Raw genomic sequence first — 19,533 nt, 5'->3', positions numbered from 1 at the left:
TAGTATGAAAAATATGAAATATAAGATTATATTAAAATATTTTGGCTTCTAAATCATACTCCCTTCATCCCACATTATGAGTTTTATTTGAGTTCAACACGAGTTTTAAGAAATATAAAAAAAAACTTGTGAAAAAAAATAGTAGAATGTGATTATGTGAGTCCTACTTTTAGAGTGTCCACGATAAGGAGGACACTTTGGTGGACAAGCCACTTTTTTTGTCCACGTCCACTTTTTTTTTTCACAGCCACAAAAAAGTGTCCACAGTAATAGTGGACACTCCCAAGCCACAAATCACATTATTTTATCAATTATTTGCACATTTTAATTCAGTCTATAATAAAAATTATCGGACTATAATAATTAGAAAAATACACATAATTTAATTTTAAAAAATTAAAACACATAATTTATTCCCACACAATTTTGTGTTTTAAAAAAATTAAAACACATAATTTAAAACACATAAATTAATACACACACTCTCTCTCCACTTCATCTTCCCCAAATTTCTATCTCTCTCTTCACTTCCTCTTCCCCAAATTTATGTCACTTCATCTTCACTTCATCTTCCTCCCAAGTGTCCTCAGCAATAGGGAGCCGCGGAGGCCGCCGGGGCTCCCCTAGTGTGTACACTCTTATAGTATACTATTAGTTTTATGATAAAACGTGAGAAGAAAAAAGTTAGTGGAATGTGAGATCTATTAACATTTATGAAATATTCCAGCCGAGACTCTTAAAGTGGGACACTAAAAAATTGTAAACCGGGCCTCCTGAAGTGAGACGGAAGGAGTAGCACAGGATTGATAATTGACAAAATGGCAAAGTTATAACCTAATTGATTTTTTTAAAATTGTGAGATTGACCACAATTTAACTAGGGGTCAATTAATCTACAAAATAATATAGTATTACTTATTTTAAAATTAGCAATGCTATGCAATTGATTTAAATGTTAGTAAAAAAAAAATTTTCAACCCACCTCACAATTGCGGGAGTAATTTTTATGGTAATTCGCCCTAGTACGAGGTGGGTTGAACTTGAAAAAACAAATTTTAAGTTCCAAAATATACTAATTGAGGTGGGTAAACCTTTAAACTAATTGTATAGCATTACTATTTTTTAAATAAGTAATTATTACTACTATACTACCCATATCCCATAAAAATTGGTCATTTAAGATTGACACGAGTTTTAATATATAAATGGTAAAGTAAGAGGGAAGAGAAAAAAATAGTTAAAATTGTGTAGTGGATGGTGAGACCCTATAAATAATAAAGTAAAAGAAAAGAAGAAAAAAAAATATCAAAAATGGATATGAACTAGGCCAAGTTCCCGCATATTACTATGGGAGGGAGATAGTATTATTTCGTAGATTGATTCTTCCCGCATATCAATAAAATATTAAAAGAGAAGAAGAAAAAGAATGCTTAGTATTACTATGGGACGGAGAGAGTATTATTTTGTAGATTGATTGACCCCTAGTTAGTCTTGTTTTGGGGTTAAAGTTCTACTAGCTAAATATGGAAAACAGACTTCATAAAAACATTCATTTGTCACTAATAATGCATTAATAAATTATTATTGAATTCTATAAATTTTATGAATGAAATTTCAAAGAAAAGTTAACAGAAGTCGTTGTATATTATTCCATGGATTTTTTCCTAGTAACATAAATCAGCTGTTTTTGCTACAAGATGTTCCCTCCATCTCTAATGACTCACTTTGCAGCAGCGCAGTGTAGGGCGTAGAGTAGTCGACGAGCCGCCCGTCGCAGCCGTGGTGATGCCGTAGCTGCCATGCCTGCATATTAAAAGCGCGCTTAGGCTCGTGCCCGCAGAAGATAGTGAAACACGAGATATAATACCAAAAAAAAACAATTTGTGCACGTGCATGCATATGATAGTGAAACACGAGATGTGTACAAAAAGGAGGATTCTCGTGCACGAGAGGACATACCGTGGTTTACATCCCGACTGATCAGGCACCGAGGCGTTGGGAGCGCCGGCTTCAATACTCAACGAGTTGCCATCACTACTCCGGATGGTCTTGACCATCTCCTTCTTACGGCAACATGAGCACGAAACCTGAGAGCTACACTCGGAGGAGCATGTCTCCACGCACCTATCCCTCGTTCTCACAGTCATGGGAGTCGAACCAGAGTTACTCGAACCATTGCCACCGGATTTCTTCACCCTAAAAAGCACTCTACGCGAGCAATTGAGCAAGCTGAGGCACGGCTTCTTCGCCTTCCCCTTCCTGCTCGAGCCATCACGAGACAAGTTTATCCTGAGCTCCACGTTGTAGCCCAGTATATGTTGGAGAACACCAGCAATCTCCTTCCACGACTTCTCAGCCCTAGACGCTTGGTCAGGGTGATCAAACTCGAGCTCTGCCACTGCAATCCTTGCTGCACAGAGCTATAGCGAATCATGATTCGGCTTTGGATGCATGAGGCAAGAATCGAGCTGGTTTACCTTGGGAGAGACGGACAGATGCCAAGTTCCCGCGTTTGAGAAGGAACTTCTTGAGGGAGTTAGTCGCGCACATCCCAGCTGCCCGTATCCAGACCAGATCCAGGGTTTCACGGTCATACTTTGTGTTTGCAGATTCAGCATCCACACAAGCACATCCAACAGAGCGCTTGAAACTGTCGCTCGTTGAAGACGAGCTCAGGAAATCACCATCTGCAGATTTCAAGTCAGCCATAGTAGTGTAAGCCTAATAAATGTGAACGTTTTCCTTTTTGGTCTGACCCACAAAATGTGACTTATCTACACTAGATTCCATAGTACTACTTAATACAAAAAATGCAACTTTCTGAATATACGTATCCAATTTACGAGCCACAGTTATTGGGACAGAGGGAGTATGGAGTTTCAAATCATCATAACAGGTCCTCACCTTGTGGGAGTAATGACCGCGTGCTTAGCCTTGGATCGCTCCCCTCGTTTGAAGCTGCGGAGCTCAGCTGTAGAAGAGCCACAGTCAGCCAAGTCATCTGGTTGTTCGACATCCTCAGCTGTTTCTCGGTTTGTGACAGTATCTTTAGAGCGTGGCTGAGCTGGCGCGTGTCGTCTTCAGCTGAACAAAAACAGATTATTTACCTCAACAAAGCAAAATCCTCAGTTAACATAGGTTTGATATAGCATCAGATGTAGCATTATGCAGCCTGACTGCCCAACATCTTTTAAAAAATCACAATAATCGAAGGAAAGGTATAATGAATCATAGTACAATTATCTGATCCGAAAAGCTTCCTTCTCGTCTCCGAAACTCCATCAGAGGGGCACTTTCTGGCAAGAATGTCCATTATGAGGCTTGCCAGCTGCGATGTAAGCTCCAACGGATCTACCCCCGACCCCATAAGCTCTCTGGCCTTTCTAACCGTGTTCGAGGCATCAGATGACATTGCCAGATACAGCAAATCGAGCAATTCATCATCAGAAACTACTCCACTCTGCAGCGACGAACAACAAATTAGACTCAAGATCCCAATAGTGCGAAATGAATCAAGAATGTTTAGCACTTACCACTTCATGAACCAATGAAACTGTTATTTTCTTCCCGAGCAAGCTCAGCTGATCGAGCATCATCTCTGCATCACGCAGCGAACCATCTGATCTAGTTGCTATGAAGCTCAAAGCATCCTGGTCGAAATCGAGAGCTTCTTGAGCACATATCTTCCCCAACTTGCTGGTGATGTCAACTTCCTTAACCTTCTGGAAATGGAATATTTGGGATTTTGTTAAGGCACAACGCGGGAGCTTGTCAAGATTTGGAGTGACCATTATGAAGACAACGTGTCGACAAATCTCCACAAGTCCGTTCAGTATAGCTGCCCACGTCTCCTGCTGCAACAGATGGCACTCCTCGATGATATACACCTTAAACCGTGATAAAACAGGAGGGATCCGAGCAATCTTCATTAACAATCTGCACCTTTCCATTTTGTTGATTCTCACTGAGTCCACTTCCTTCGCGTCCATGCTCCTACCCGAGAAGAACAAGACACATTCCTTGCATATGCCACATGGTCTTGTAGACTCAGGACAGAGGCAATTCAATGCAGCAGCGAAGATCCTTGAAGCTGATGTTTTCCCAGTTCCTCGTGGCCCGTGGAAGAGATAAAGAGAAGCTATCTGCCTCCTAGAGACGGCGTCTGATAGAGACGTAGCCACTCTGTTTTGCCCTATCAATTCACCAAATGTTTTAGGCATGAACTTTTGGCAGAGGCTTCTTGGAGTTTCCACATATGGACTAACTCCTTCGCAGTTGTGCCTAGAGTCGATGCTCTCTCTCGTTGCATCGTCCGACAAAAGAGGCCGTTCTTCGACATCAGCAAGAAGACTAGGTCCTCTAAGTTTCCGACCTCTTGACCAACAACTGCTTATACCACATCCTTGATGGCAAGACTCCATGAAACCAACATCTTCTTCACGTTCCTTTCGAGCTTCACCATAAGACAAGCATGGGCTCCCTGCACTGCTCAGTCCATCAAGCTCCGAACGCCACAACCCATGCATCTTCTTGACTTGCCTCAGTTCATCATCGCCTTCATTACACGAAGCCCCACCCTCACCCGAAGGTGTTGCACTGGTGAACTCAAAAAAATACTTGTCACCATAATCCTTACAGTATCTTTCACTCAACGCCTTGCTCTCACACGCCATCGCCAGGTCAAGTGGACGTGCATCCATCCCTCCATCACACAACGACCTCCGGTGTGTGGATTCTTTTTTTCCAACCATGGCCCCTAACTTACTATTTCTGGAACCATAATACAGCGCCGAGTTTCTTAATCCTAGACCATCATCACCACCCTCACTCGCTCTATTTTCAAATCCTAAAGTGATTGCATCATTCGAATACGCCTCCCAATTCACATTATCAACCAAGGCATTCAACTTGCTCATGGAGTTTGTGGATGGATCCCGAAGAGACCTCACTCTCCTAAGGGCTATCAACGTTCTCGATAAAGGGACATCAACAGAATGCCGCCTACCATCCATCCCTCAGACTAAAACAATCCACACTACAGCATGTGCTAGTCAAGAGAATTGCAATGTCAACCTGAAAATCACCAAAACTAGGCATTCAGATAGTGACATTCTTAACTTAAACCTCAACCTTCCTTGAACATGAAGAAAAGATGCACAAACAAGATTCTCAAGCTAAAAGGAGAGCTAGTCAAAGATATACACAAACTTCAATCATTCAAAAGCTATGATTTTGACTGTGTGTACTTACAAGTAATAAAGAAGCTAACTGTAAGGGAGGCAAAGCAATTTAATTAGAAAGCAACATACAATAAGTACAGCAGAATGTACCACTTTTTTTCACACAACATCAATAGTTCAAAAAAAACCACAATTGTCACCATTTTTACCTGAAACACACAAACGCAGAAAAGAGAACAAATGTGAATATAAAAACTATAAAAAAAAATCTATGAGAATATATTAAAAATCCCACCTACACAGCTACACTTCTGCCCCAGCAAGATTAAATAATGGAACAGTCTTGAAATTTGAAAAGAGGAAACATAAACAATTGGAATACAAATATTGACAATATTTACCATCGTGCTGCACACTATATAAAACTTCATACATTGTTAAAAGTTAAAACAAGGCAAAAAAGGACAAAAATTTGAAAGGAAAAAACACACAAAACCTGTGGATTGAAGAAGAAGCTATAACTACGTTGTCTGCTTGCCCTTGGAACCCACCACAAGAAGAAAAAAATTCAAACGAAAAAGCGAGGATTTCGGAAGACCCACAAGCCTAGATTACATTTTTTTCCCATACAACATAAGTCGCACTTAAACAAACGAGAGAGTGACGGTGGTGGTGAAAATGGGGGAGAAGAGAGAATCCTTCTTGAACGCACGTGATGTCGATTCTCTTCTCCTTTTTTAATTTCTTATTTTATTTATTAATTGGGATGAAATGGGTTTAATTGCTTTGGTCTATGAGACCATCCACAATGCCGTCCAGTCGAGCGCCGGCGCTGGGCGGTCTATTGCAGTCGCCCAGCGGGCGAATGGAGAGAGAAACCGCGCAGCGCTGGGCGGTCGCGTGGCGCTGGGCGGTGCGCTAGGCGGTCCGCTCGGCGCTATTGCAGCGCCCGGATCGCCCAGCGCACCGCCTAGCGCGAAATTTTTTTTTTTTCCGAAACACTATATATACGCGCTTTGCTCGTCATTTTCATTCGCACCACTTGTTTTAACGAGTACTCTCTCTATCTTAATTTCTGTACAAGATCAACAAGGGAAATGGATCTCAACAACGAGCCTAGTTCCGGGAGTAGCGGGTCACAAACTCCGTCGATCCCCGTGGGAAGTGGATGGGGTCAGATGCCCGGGTACTACAACATGTACCCGTGGCAGCAGATGTATTCCGGGATGCCAACGGGGGGGAGTCCGCCGGGGGGGTTTCCGGCTGTACCGGGGTGGGCACCACCGGGATGGACACCCGGGATGCAGATGATGCCCGTGGGGGTACCGCCGACACAGGGGACTCCGGGGGTAGTACCGGCTACACAGTGGACTTATGGGGGGTCCCCGGCGACGGCGGGGGATGTCTATCGCCCCAGTTTAGATTTTTCGACTGGTTCATCGCACACATCGACCCAAACGCCCTTGGGGTTTGATAGTTTCTCCTTAGATGACTTAGTGTTTGATACTCCCGGAGCTCCGGAAACTCTCGTTGAAGGGGGGCAGAGCGGGTGCGTGGCGCCCCCGCGAAGAAGGGCAAGAAGAAGGTCGGCGAGTCGTCGCAGCCGGGTGAGGAGGAGGTACGGAGGAGGTGGACGGACGAGGAGAACGTCGCGCTCTGCAAGGCGTGGGTGAGTGTTTGCGACGATCCTCTCGTTTCGAACGAGCAGAGGATCGTCAACATGTGGGGCAAGATAGCAGCAGCCTACATGAGATTTTGCCCGGAGGGGAGGACTGCCGGAAGGCCTGGAACCGAATCAGGGGTGCGGTCTCCCGATTTTCGGGTTTGTACACCAACGCACTCCGCATGATAAGCAGTGGCCAAACGGAGAAGGACTGGAGGAGAATAGCTGAGAAAGCCTTCCCACTGAAGGGGGTATACAAGGACTTCACCTACTGGAACTGCTATCTTGTGCTGAACGAGTCCGAGAAGTTCCGAGTAGGTGTCGACTCTGGCTGGCCGAAGAAGCAACGACTGAACTACACCGGCGATTTCAGCGGCAGCAGCGGTGGTTCCCACGACCTCCCCGAGACGACGCAGGAGTTCCCCACGCCGCGTTCGGTCGATGGCCGACCTCGCCCGATGGGGCGCAAGCGCGCTCAGCGGGAGGCGAGGGGGAACGTCGGGGCTTCCCAGGAGATCCAGTCGGCATCCCCCCTTGGCCAATCCACCGAGGATCTCAAATTCTTCGCTCGCGCCCAAACGCGCGCTCAGTTGATCAATACGATGGCCGAATGGCGGGTGGCGACGGATCCCGTGGAGAAGAGCGTGCTTCAAACCTTGCTCATGAGCCTGCTGGACGAGTTGGAGGCGGCACGGAGGGAGACCGGCGGTGGTGGCGGCGGCGGCGGCGATGGTGGCGACAACGACGGAGGCGGCGACGACGGAGGCGGCGACGACGGAGACGAGGAGTGAATTGGCACTCCTTTTTATTATAGTATTTTTTTTAAATTAATGTATTTTTTTAAATTATTGTACTTTTTTAAAATTTTAATATTATCATTAAACTTTTCCCGTATATGTCTCGTAAATTAAATTTCGTATATTGTGTGATTGTTAATTATTTCATTTTGTATATATTTGTTAAGGCTATCCACAATGGCGCCTAGCGCACCGCCTAGCCGAGCGCCGGCGCTAGGCGGTCGCTAGGCGAACCATTGCAGCCTCCGAAAACCGCCGAGCGGTTTTTCGGAATTAAAAATCGCCTAGCGCTAGGCGGTCGCCGGGCGCTGGGCGATGCGCTGGGCGATCCGCTCGGCGCCATTGCAGCGTCGGGATCGCCCAGCGCATCGCCCAGCGGTTTTTTTTATTTTTTTTTAAATTCTCCCGACACTATATATACGCGATTTGCACTTCATTTTCATTCGCACCACTTGTATTAACGAGTACTCTCTCTATCTAAATTTCTATACAAGAAAAACACCGAGAAATGGATCTAAACAACGAGCCGAGTTCAGGGACGAGTGGTTCTCAAACTCCCCCAATTAATGTTGGAGGCGGATGGAATCAGATGCCCGGGTACTACAACATGTACCCGTGGCAGCAGATGCTACCCGGGATGCCGACCGGAGGGAGTCCGCCGGGGGGGTTCCCGGCGGTGCCGGGTTGGGGACCCAATATGCAGATGATGCCGGGGTGGGCACCCAATATGCAGATGATGCCCGGGGGAGTACCGGCGACGCAGGGGACGCCGGGGGGAGTACCTGCGATGCAGGGGACGCCGGGGGGAGTACCTGCGATGCAGGGGACGCCGGGGGGAGTACCGGCGACGCAGGTGACGCGGGGGAACGTCTATCGCCCCAGTTTTGATTTCAGCACTGCTTCGTCGGACACATCGACCCCAACGGATGCGCAGTTCACGCCGAGCGGTTTTGATGAATTTTCGTTGGCGGATTTGGGGTTTGATAGTCTCGGAGTTCCGGAAACTCCCGTTCAAACGGGGGGAGCAGTGCAGGGTAGTGGCGCCCCAAAGAAGAAGGGCAAGGGAAAGAAGGTCGGGGAGTCGTCGCAGCCGGGTGGGGATGACCCCACGGCACGGAGAAGGTGGACGGACGAGGAGAACGTTGCCCTGTCAAGGGCGTGGGTGAGTGTTTGCGACGATCCTCTTGTTTCTAATAACCAGAGGATCGTCAACATGTGGGGCAAGGTAGCAGCAGCCTACCAGCGATTTTTCCCGGAGGGGAGGCCACACAACGGGGAGGATTGCCGGAAGGCGTGGAACCGAATCAGGGCTGCCGTCTCCCGATTTTCGGGTTTGTACGCCAACGCCCTCCGCATGCAGAGTAGTGGCCAAACGGAGGACGACTGCAGGAGGATAGCGGAGAAAGCCTTCCCCCAGCCCGGGTTGAATAAGGACTTCACCTACTGGAACTGCTATCTTGTGCTGAACCACTCTGAGAAGTTCCGAGTAGGTGTCGATGCTGGCTGGCCGAAACGGCAACGATTGAACTATACCGGGGATTTCAGCGGCAGCAGCGGTGGTTCCCACGACCTCCCCGAGACGGACCAGGTGCTCCCCACCCCTCGTTCGTTCGGCCGCCGACCTCGCCCCGTTGGGCAAAAGCGGGCGCAACGGGCGGCGAGGGGGGCCGCCGAGGGTTCCCAGGAGGTCCAGTCGGCATCCCCCTTTGACCGCCAGTCTACAGAGGATCTCAAGTACTTCGCGCGTCAACAAACGCGCCAGATGATGGTGAAGACGTTAGCCGGATGGCGAGCGGCGACGGACCCCCAGGAGAAGAGATTTCTCTTCACATTGCTCGAGAGCATGAATGACGATTTGCGTGGAGGCGGCAGCGGCGGTGACAGTGGCGACGGATACGGCGGTGGCGACGGATACGGCGGTGACGGTGGCGGCAGCGGAGGCGGTGGCGACGGCGACGACGGAATCGAGGGAGCCACCGAGTGATTTTTTAAGTAATGTACTTTTTTTAATGTAATTTTTATTATTAATGTACTTTTTTAAAATTTTAGTACTTTTTTAAATTTATTGTACTTTTTAATTTTTTGTATTTTTTTAAAAGTAAAATAGTATTATTAATGTTTCCCGTATATGTCTCGTAAATTAAATTCCGTATATTGTGTTATTTAGTGATGTGGCTATTGATGTGGCTGGGCTATTTATGATATGGCTGGGCTATTTCTGATGTGGCAGGAGGATTTTTAGTATTGATGATGTGGCAGGAGGAGTTTGTGGCTGGGCTATTGCTGGGCTATTGCCACTGTGGATACCCTAATAGTGATGTGGATATTATGTGGCTAGGCTATGGCTGGGCTATTGCTGGGCTATTTGCTTGTTTTGATGATGTGGCAGGAGGATTTTTAGTGCTGATGATGTGGCAGTGGCTAGGCTATGGCTGGGCTATTGCTGAGCTATTCCTATTGTGGATGGTCTGACCATCCACAATAGCGCCTAGCCGACCGCCCAGCCGAGCGCCGGCGCTGGGCGGTCTATTGCAGTCGCCCAGCGGACGAATGGAGAGAGTAACAGCGCACCGCCTAGCGCGAAATTTAAATTTTTTTTTTCCGAAACACTATATATACGCGCTTTGCTCGTCATTTTCATTCGCACCACTTGTTTTAACGAGTACTCTCTCTATCTTAATTTATGTACAAGATCAACAACGGGAAATGGATCTCAACAACGAGCCTAGTTCCGGAAGTGAATAGCGGAGAAAGCCTTCCCACTTAAGGGGATATACAAGGACTTCACATAATGGAACTGCTATCTTGTGCTGAACGAGTCCGAGAAGTTCCGAGTAGGTGTCGACTCTGGCTGGCCGAAGAAGCAACGACTGAACTACACCGGCGATTTCAGCGGCAGCAGCGGTGGTTCCCACGACCTCCCCGAAACGACGCAGGAGTTCCCCACGCCGCGTTCGGTCGGTGGCCGACCTCGCCCGATTGGGCGCAAGCGCGCTCAGCGGGAGGCGAGGGGGAACGCCGGGGCTTCCCAGGAGGTCCAGTCGGCATCCCCCCTTGGCCAATCCACCGAGGATCTCAAATTCTTCGCTCGCGCCCAAACGCGCGCTCAGTTGATCAAGACGATGGCCGAATGGCGGGTGGCGACGGATCCCGTGGAGAAGAGCGTGCTTCAAACCTTGCTCATGAGCCTGCAGGACGAGTTGGAGGCGGCACGGAGGGAGACCGGCGGCGGCGGCGGCGGTGGTGTCGGAGACGAGGAGTGAATTGGCACTCCTTTTTATTATTGTATTTTTTTAAATTAATGTATTTTTTAAATTATTGTACTTTTTAAAATTTTAATAGTATTATTAAATTTTTCCCTTATATGTCTCGTAAATTAAATTTCGTATATTGTGTGATTGTTAATTATTTCATTTTGTATATATTTGTTAATAGTGATGTGGATATTATGTGGCTAGGATATGGCTGGGCTATTGCTGGGCTATTTGCTTGTTTTGATGATATGGCAGGAGGATTTTTAGTGCTGATGATGTGGCAGTGGCTAGGTTATGGCTGGGCTATTGCTGAGCTATTCCTATTGTGGATGGCCTTAAAACTAGTCTTTGATTGAAAATATTAATAACTTAGCTTGTTAAATATGTTGGGTAAGTTATTGATTAATTCAGAATATTTATTTTATGTGTAATTTTCATTTTATCAACGAATCTCCAATCTTACTTTATTTCTTTATTTTTTCCAAATTATTAATAAATTATTAAGTGTTTATTAATTTATAAATATTTAAATATAACTTTTGAAAATGAATACTTATAGAAATGGAGCATATAATTACTTCAGTGACTTAACACTTTTGTGAGTGATACAAGAAGAAATACAAATATCATTAATTTTGAAGATTTAGGAAGTTTTTCAATGGAGATAGTTGAAACTATGAAAGATATGATATTTTTGCATATGTTGATTAGTTGATTAAATTAATTACAGTATATTTTTACTGTAGCAATAATGTCAGTTTAAAAAGTATTTTCTGAAAATTTGTCAAATGAGCTGCAAAAATATGATGGTGGTGGATGGTTGAAAGGTATCTCGCTCGATACACAATGAGAGTAAAATGTTCAGCAGAGCATCTCCAATGCAAGAAGGTATATAAAAAAGATATATTATGTATTTAGAGCATCCGCAACGGTGGCGACGGTCGCCACCGCCATCCGCGCCGCTGGCAAGGCGAAAGACCGCCGCCGCTGCGCTCGCGCCAGCGAGCAGCTGACGTGGCGGCACGGGATTGGGCAACGGCATAGCCGTTGCCTTCAATTTTTTTTTTACTTAAAAATCGGTATTTAATTGTAAATAATGATAAAAAATAAAAAAAATATTTTCCAAATCTAAAAAATATGGCCGTTTTTTTCCCGTTTTTTCTAAATTTTTTTGAATTTTTTTTATTTTTTTTCCCCAAAATCATATATAAATACACACATTCATCATCCAATTATCACATCAAATCATCTCTCATTCATCTCTCATTCATAATTCTCATACAAACTATCAACACATTCATCCCTCACTCAAAACCCCAAATGTATTTCACCCATATTATGGCGGAAGCGGAGCGCGAAGAACAAGAATACTACGAACAACATCGTGCTGCTTACGAAGCATATGTCGCGGCGAATACCCTCGCTCCTCCTCCTCAACGAACTAGATCAAATCGCCGCTACATCCATCGTGACCGGGAGGGAGCCCACGAAAGGCTCGTTGCCGACTACTTTGCCGACCAGCCGCGGTTTCCGGCAGATTACTTTAGGCGTCGTTTTCGCATGTCAAAGCGCTTGTTCATGCGAATTGTCAACACATTGTCCGCACGTGTTAAATTCTTCCAAACAGGTCCAGAGCCGTTGCAAAAGTGTACGTGTGCCATCCGACAACTCGCTACTGGGCAAACGGCCGACATCTTCGACGAGTATTTGTATATCGGTGAGTCCACTAGAATCCTTTGTCTAAAGAATTTTTGCGAGGGGGTTCGTTCAGCTTTCGGGGATGAATTCCTTCCGGCACCCAGCACCGATGATTGCCAACGGTTGCTTCGTCTTCACGAATCAGTCCATGGCTTCCCCGGAATGCTTGGCAGCATTGACTGCATGCATTGGAGGTGGAAGAATTGCCCGAATGCTTGGAGGGGGCAACACTTAAGCGGTCACAAAGGCGGCGGCCCAACACTTATCCTTGAGGCGGTCGCCGACTACCACCTATGGATTTGGCATGCATATTTTGGCGTTGCCGGAGCCAACAACGACTTGAACGTGCTCTATTCTTCACCACTCTTCAATGATGTGATGAAGGGTGTAGCACCGGCGATCGACTTCACCATCAACGGAAATACATACCATATGGGTTACTATCTCGCCGATGGTATCTACCCAAGGTGGTCGACGTTCGTGAAGACGCTCCACAACCCGCACAACCCGAGACGGGTTCTTTTTGCGCAGCGTCAAGAGTCCGCGGGGAAAGACGTCGAAAGAGCCTTCAGGGTCCTTCAAGCCCGATTCAACATAGTGAAGGCCCCGGCTCGGCTGTGGTACGTGAATAATATCGCCGACATCATGTTCACGTGTATTATCTTACACAACATGATTATAGCAAGGTCTCCCCCACGCCGAGGTGAGCATACGACGGTTGGCCAGAGGATCGAGACAAGGCACACAATGCGCGATACCCGAACCCACATTCAGTTACAAGAAGACCTAATCAACCACATGTGGGCGAAATTCGGCAACGAGTAGTGTTTTTTTAATTTTTAGTATTTTAATTGTGTAATTTTTAATTTTTAGGATTTTAATTATGTCGTTTTTATTTTATTTGTCATTTGTAATTTTATTTAGGTTTTTTTAATGAATTTTATTATTATGGAAATGTTATTGTTTAATTGAATTTTAAATTAATTGTGCTCGTCCTTGCAGAAGAGCACAGCTGTGGGTGTTATGCTCTTGCCAGAGAGCAGGCAGAAAAAGTGGGGCCGGGCCCACAACCGTGCCGCTGGCAAGAGCACGGTTGTGGATGCTCTTACCTTCTTAAAAAGTGAAATATACCATTCTAAAAAGTAACATATTCCAAAGGGAAAATGTATATAGAAAGATAAATTATATTTTATAAATAAAATAATAGTACAAAATGCATTAAAATTATAAAAGTATAATACATTCTCAAATACATTTCCCCTTGGAGAAGAATTTTTTATGAAAAGAAGGCAAATATGATAGTTATAAGATTTTACCTTTTCATTGATGGAGAGGTAAAGATACCTCTTCAAAATGGGTAAAGGTATAATATCTTCTCAAATACCTCTCCCATTGGAGAATGATTTTCCATGAAAAAAAAGTAAATACGATAGTTAATTATATTAGTTTAACTCTCCGTTTACCTCTGCCCTTGGAGATGCTCTTACAAATGAAAGAAATTTGAGTATATATTTTACGAATCATCTCACGTACAACATAAATATATTCCTTCTATCCCATAAAAATATGTTCAATTGATATGACACGAGAATTAATATAAAATTATTAAAGTAAGAAAGATAAGGAGAAAGTTAGTTAAAATGTGTTAATGGATAATGGAAGCCACATTATTAGTAGTGTTTAATGGTGGTATAAGTTGTAAACTAGTTGATGTATAGGCGTAATAAATTGGGATGACTTTTCAAAAATGGATAGCACATGTTTTTGTGGGACGGACGAAAATAGAAAGTGCACATATTTTCATGAGACAGAGAGAGTGAGATTTTTTTAAAATATTATACTCCCCGTCTCACAATAGAAGTCACATTTGGTGTTGACACGAATTTTAGAAAATGTAAAGATCATTGAGTTGAAAAAGTTATTGAAATATGATGTCCACTTTTTATATTAATTTTATAATAAAATATGAGTGAATGAGATTTGTAGAATGTCTGACATAATTATTATTTATGGTAAAAGTAAAATGTGACTCATATTATAGGATATACACAAAACGTCACTTTATGTCAAGAGAAAAAAGTATTTATATTATATGTTGAGTCGACGAGTTTTAGTTACTAGATCGATCATTGCAATTAAATGTACAAACCCCTAACTGCTAATAAACAGAGGTCGATAAATCACGTAGTTGAGAGTGGTGGTGATGAGGGGGGGCGACGCAGTAAATGCCATTTAATGACTGAGGGTGAAATGCATGATTGAATAATATACCGAATATAGTTTAATTCAATTTTACACTCGATATAGTAATTCTTGACGAAGTATATAATATATATTTATTTTAGCATACATTCTCACGTTCCATTCTTGACAAAGTTCCACTGCAATTGTTTCAGGTTTTTATTTATTTTTTATTTTTTCCGTTTATAGGGCATAACCGCTTGGATTGAAGGGGTATTCTTGGAATTTCACGCTTTGACATGTTTTCTTTCGAGTTTTCGTGTTTTCTCCCACTGCAGAGGATCTCTGCCCTGGTGTTGTAAGAGTGTCCACAGTGGAAGGCCGCGGCAATCTATTGCCGTCCAGGTGGGCGCCGGGAATGCGGCGTGGACGGGGCGGTGGCGGCGGAGCTGCGGCGCCTATTGCGCGCCGGAAGGAAGCCACGGCGGTGTCTGTCGATATTTTTGATTTTTTTATTTTAAAATTTTTATCATTCCTAATTCATTTTATTTATTTTTATCCAATTAATTTTGTTCCAGTCAAATTAAAATATATCAATAATTGATAAAATAATGTGATTTGTAGTTATGGCGTGGTTATTATTGGGTTGGACAAGTTTTTGTGGCTGTGGACAAGGTTTTATGGTTGTGGCGTGACTCTTCCGCCTTATTACATACACTATAATGGTGTGGAAGGAACTCAAATGAATAAAATGTTAGTAGTAATGTTTATTTGAAATTAATTTCCCTAATTAGATTAGAGAGAAATGGGCGTTGAATTTTAAAGGTTTGCAAGGATGAATTTGAGAGAATTGTTAATTATTATGCTCTCACTATTTTAAGTGGGGATTTAAGAAGTAGATAAATTGTTGTATAAAGTGGAGATTATCTTTTTAGGTGCTTAACAAGTTTATCTTAATATCATTGCTTGGCGGTGACTACTGATCCTAGAGTTGTAGTATTATTATCATGTATTATTATCATGTAGGTTTAGCCTAAATCATCAATTTCGAGTTCTGTTAAACATATAGAAAGATTTGACTAAGTTATGGAATATAAGTTGAGCATAGACTATACGAGGTAAATAGGTCACTTGACTAAGACGGCGGCTAGAATCAATATTTTAAAAATTGAAATTATTGATTACGCCGGTTGAAACAAAATTCTATAGCAAATATATACATATAAATATATAAGGTATTATTTTAAAATGCAAATAAGAATAAAGTAATGGGTGTGTTATATTTCTAACTCAACACTAAATTAATAGACATTTGATCATGAAATCAAGCCATAAAATCATCTATCCATGAATATCAATACAATGCACATAAAATATCAATTAGAGAGATTTATGTCAATTGGCCAAAAATTAGTTATAACAAACCTTCAAAAAAGCATCCAAAAACTTTAAGTGATTATAACTATCTCAATTTAAATTATTTTTTTACACAACTTATATCAAATTAAAAATAATTTTATAAGGATTCTAATGATAACTCACTTGCATATGTTCCGATGTCAAAATTTGAAAAAAAATCTTGAATTTTCGTATTTTTTGGGTATCAGTTCAATGTCATTATAGCAATCATAATATGTCAATATAATACATATAAAATGTCAATGCTAAATTGTATTGACATATTTAATGAATCGTATTGATATGTTTAATACACATTTTGATCAAAACCCTAATTTTAGTAGTTTTCTTATTTTTTAAAATTTAAATAATAATAGAATAAAATTACACGTCGCAATTTGTAGACCACTAGATCTCTACTGATTTTATGGTTTTAAATTTTAGTTGGTATACGCATGCGATGAACATTATTAGTTTCAGTATAGTGCAATGTTATTTATTATTCGGGCCAGGCCCGCATTTTACATAATTGGTTAAAATCTATTTCGGCCCGCAACCAGCCTCATTTACGTCGGCCTGATTGGAAGTTGATCTCAGTTACTCCAGTCCAACTGTCCACATAACTTCAAAATAATTAATGACTCAACTCATAAAATCCTTCCACCCAATTAGATCGAAACCATCCAACATTATTTATTTTGAGCACATAATAATAATTGCAACTGTGCCTAGCTGAGGCGATAATACTGAAATACTACAATATAATAAACTTAAATAATCTTTATTTTGTGCTTATTAGTAGACAGCTCATATGGTTTGTGCTTCTAAATGATGGATTCTTATTTTAAGATAGTTTTCAATATATTTAATAAGTAGAAGAAAAATTGTTGGATGGACAAATAGATTAATACTATTGTTAGTTCTATCAAAAAAATAACTTCATATCTGCTATAAAAATCGAATTACCTACTTTAGCTCAAAAAATAGTACTCCCATAAAAGATGTCACACTTTTGGGACGACACGATATTTTAGGAGATTTTGTTTTATGTGTTAAATGGAGAGAGAAAATATAATTTTTATATTCATATGAGAGAGAACTTTCTCAAAAAATGGAAATGTGACATCTTTTGTGGGACAAGCTAAAAAAGAAAGTGTGACATCTATTATGAGACGGAGGGAGTACAGTACTATAAGAACGTACTTAAACAAAAAAAAATAGATTTAAGAATGTGGTTTGCTTCTATTTTATGTGAATTTTTTTTAATTCATATGAGGCAACAAATGCACACATTGTTCATTTGAGTCTAAATCTTCAAAGATTTCCAACATCAAATTTAAATATTTGTAATTATGGGTCTCATGATACTTCCCTACATTAGCATATGAGGTGGTATTTTGAAATATTTAAATTTTATCCATTGAGATTAATTAAGGTAGTAGCTTCCATTTAGCTAAAAGTGTTACCCATTTTTTCTTAAAAGGGATCAACCTATCAATCCTAAACTGAATTTCTTGCTCCCTACTAAAGAGTAAAGATAACTTAATAATTTCCACATTCATAGAAAAGAACATCTAACAATTTCCTATTTCCTTAAACTATGAGACAACAAATACAAGGCCTAATTTCCTAATGTTGATATCCTCATGCTATACTTTAGTCATGTTTGTCCATATCCATCCTTACTCACATCTATGTAGAGAGATATACCAAAATATATGGTAGTATAAATTATCTAATTCCACCCCTTTAGTATTTATAAGAACAAAAAAAATTAACATGAATATATGTGATTACTTCAAGCAAAAGAAATTGACCTTCACTCCATTAAAAACTAGGAGGAAAATGGATTTTTCTTCTTTTTAATGTATGAAATGTATGCAATTAGACATACAATATTGGGATTTATAATGGAGCAAATAATTTGAGGAAATAAAGATCCTTACATGTGCAGATGGGCTCAAAAATTGACTTATAGTTTTGCTCTAACATGTGCATGGGCATATGATTCAATGGATAAATGAAGTGTTTGATTCAGTGGATGTAAAATGGACCCAAAAAGAGAGAGTTATACATATTTTCTTACATTTGAGTGGTTGAAGAGGTTTACAAGTCACAATCCAATAAGCACCCATCATAAACCACTATGCATGCTAACATGGCTCATGCCTATGACATTTTTGAACCTAGACCTCCATGTTGTTTATTGTCCCACATTGTTGTGGAAGTTGATTTGGACCTTTATTGGTGCACCCTTCGAATTTTAGATTACAACTTAGAGCATTAGCAATGGGGCGCCCTAAAGCCCGCCCTATGCACCGCCACGTCAGCATTTTATCCTCCTACCCTTCCACCTGCAGTGGGGCGCCCTATAAGCCGCCCTAAAGGCCGCCCTAAGCATTTTCTTTATTTGAATATTTAAATAACTAAAAAAATTGAAAAAAAAACCTTCATTTCATTTAAAATTAATACATTACAATACAAATTAAAAAAAATATGCATTCTCAACGACGGCGGTTACGGGTCCTCCTCGCGTTGCATTTCGGCTAAGCAATCCACCATTGTGTCATTGACGGCATCGAATAAGGCTCGCGTCAAGGTCCGACTAACGCCCTCCGAGGCACTCCAGTCGTTGTCGTGGTTCATTTTTGCTTGTGAGAGATTATCGAAATATTCGTATGGAATGTGAGAGATGAGAGAAATGTTCGTATGAAAAATAGAATGACAAATGAGGTTTAAATAGACAAAAATTTGAAAAAAAAAACGAAAAAAGCGTTGCATCGTCCACATCGCCCACAATGGGCGGACGATGCCCTATCGTCCGCGGACGATCTATAGGGCGCGGACGATGCATCGGCATCGTCCGCGCACCCACAGTGGGCGGACGATGGCGCGCCCGAGGCATCGGGTGGCCTATCGTCTGCCCCATTGCGGATGCTCTTATATCGACTGATAGCGCTGCAGTACAGAAACAGTTCTGAATAGAAACAATAACAAAAAAGCAACGAAATCAACAAACAAGCAAAAGAAAATGACCTATCCAAAAATTACGAAGGAAAAACATCAGGCGACGGGGCGAGCACAAGTAAACAGTATCAACTAATAATGTATAGTATTATTGAGAAATGAAATATTAATGTCAATATGAGATTATGAAAGTTGTTTATAGAAGGTCATATTGAGTTCCAGGAATTGTTTAGGGAGTAACCAAATTTATTTTTTGTTGGAAATTCATCTAAATGAATGCGCTTTAAGCTACAAAGTACAATGAGATTTTCTCTGCTTTCTTCGAAAGTTTAGAATCATATTTAGGGTAATTTTACATTTCTGTATGGATAAATTTGTGATTATAGTAAAGCCATC

General features: G+C 41.9%; 1 protein-coding gene across 1 annotated transcript; it reads right to left on the bottom strand.

The window, feature by feature from the left end:
- Nucleotides 1-1,583: 1,583 nt before the first annotated feature.
- LOC121761401 (protein STICHEL-like 2) lies at nt 1,584-5,893 on the bottom strand. Its single transcript, XM_042157049.1, has 7 exons — nt 5,676-5,893; nt 3,533-5,072; nt 3,237-3,459; nt 2,904-3,083; nt 2,477-2,686; nt 1,959-2,409; nt 1,584-1,802 (listed from the first exon to the last, which is right to left on the bottom strand). The coding sequence occupies exons 2-7, from the start codon at nt 5,009-5,011 to the stop codon at nt 1,712-1,714; spliced, it is 2,634 nt and encodes an 877-aa protein (XP_042012983.1). The 5' UTR covers nt 5,012-5,072; nt 5,676-5,893; the 3' UTR covers nt 1,584-1,711.
- Between the last annotated feature and the right edge of the window lie 13,640 nt (nt 5,894-19,533).

Source organism: Salvia splendens, chromosome 13, assembly GCF_004379255.2.
Source record: "Salvia splendens isolate huo1 chromosome 13, SspV2, whole genome shotgun sequence".
Taxonomy (NCBI): Eukaryota; Viridiplantae; Streptophyta; class Magnoliopsida; order Lamiales; family Lamiaceae; genus Salvia; species Salvia splendens.
The sequence above is the reverse complement of the archived record's forward strand: the minus strand, read 5'-3'. Positions and strand labels throughout refer to the sequence as shown.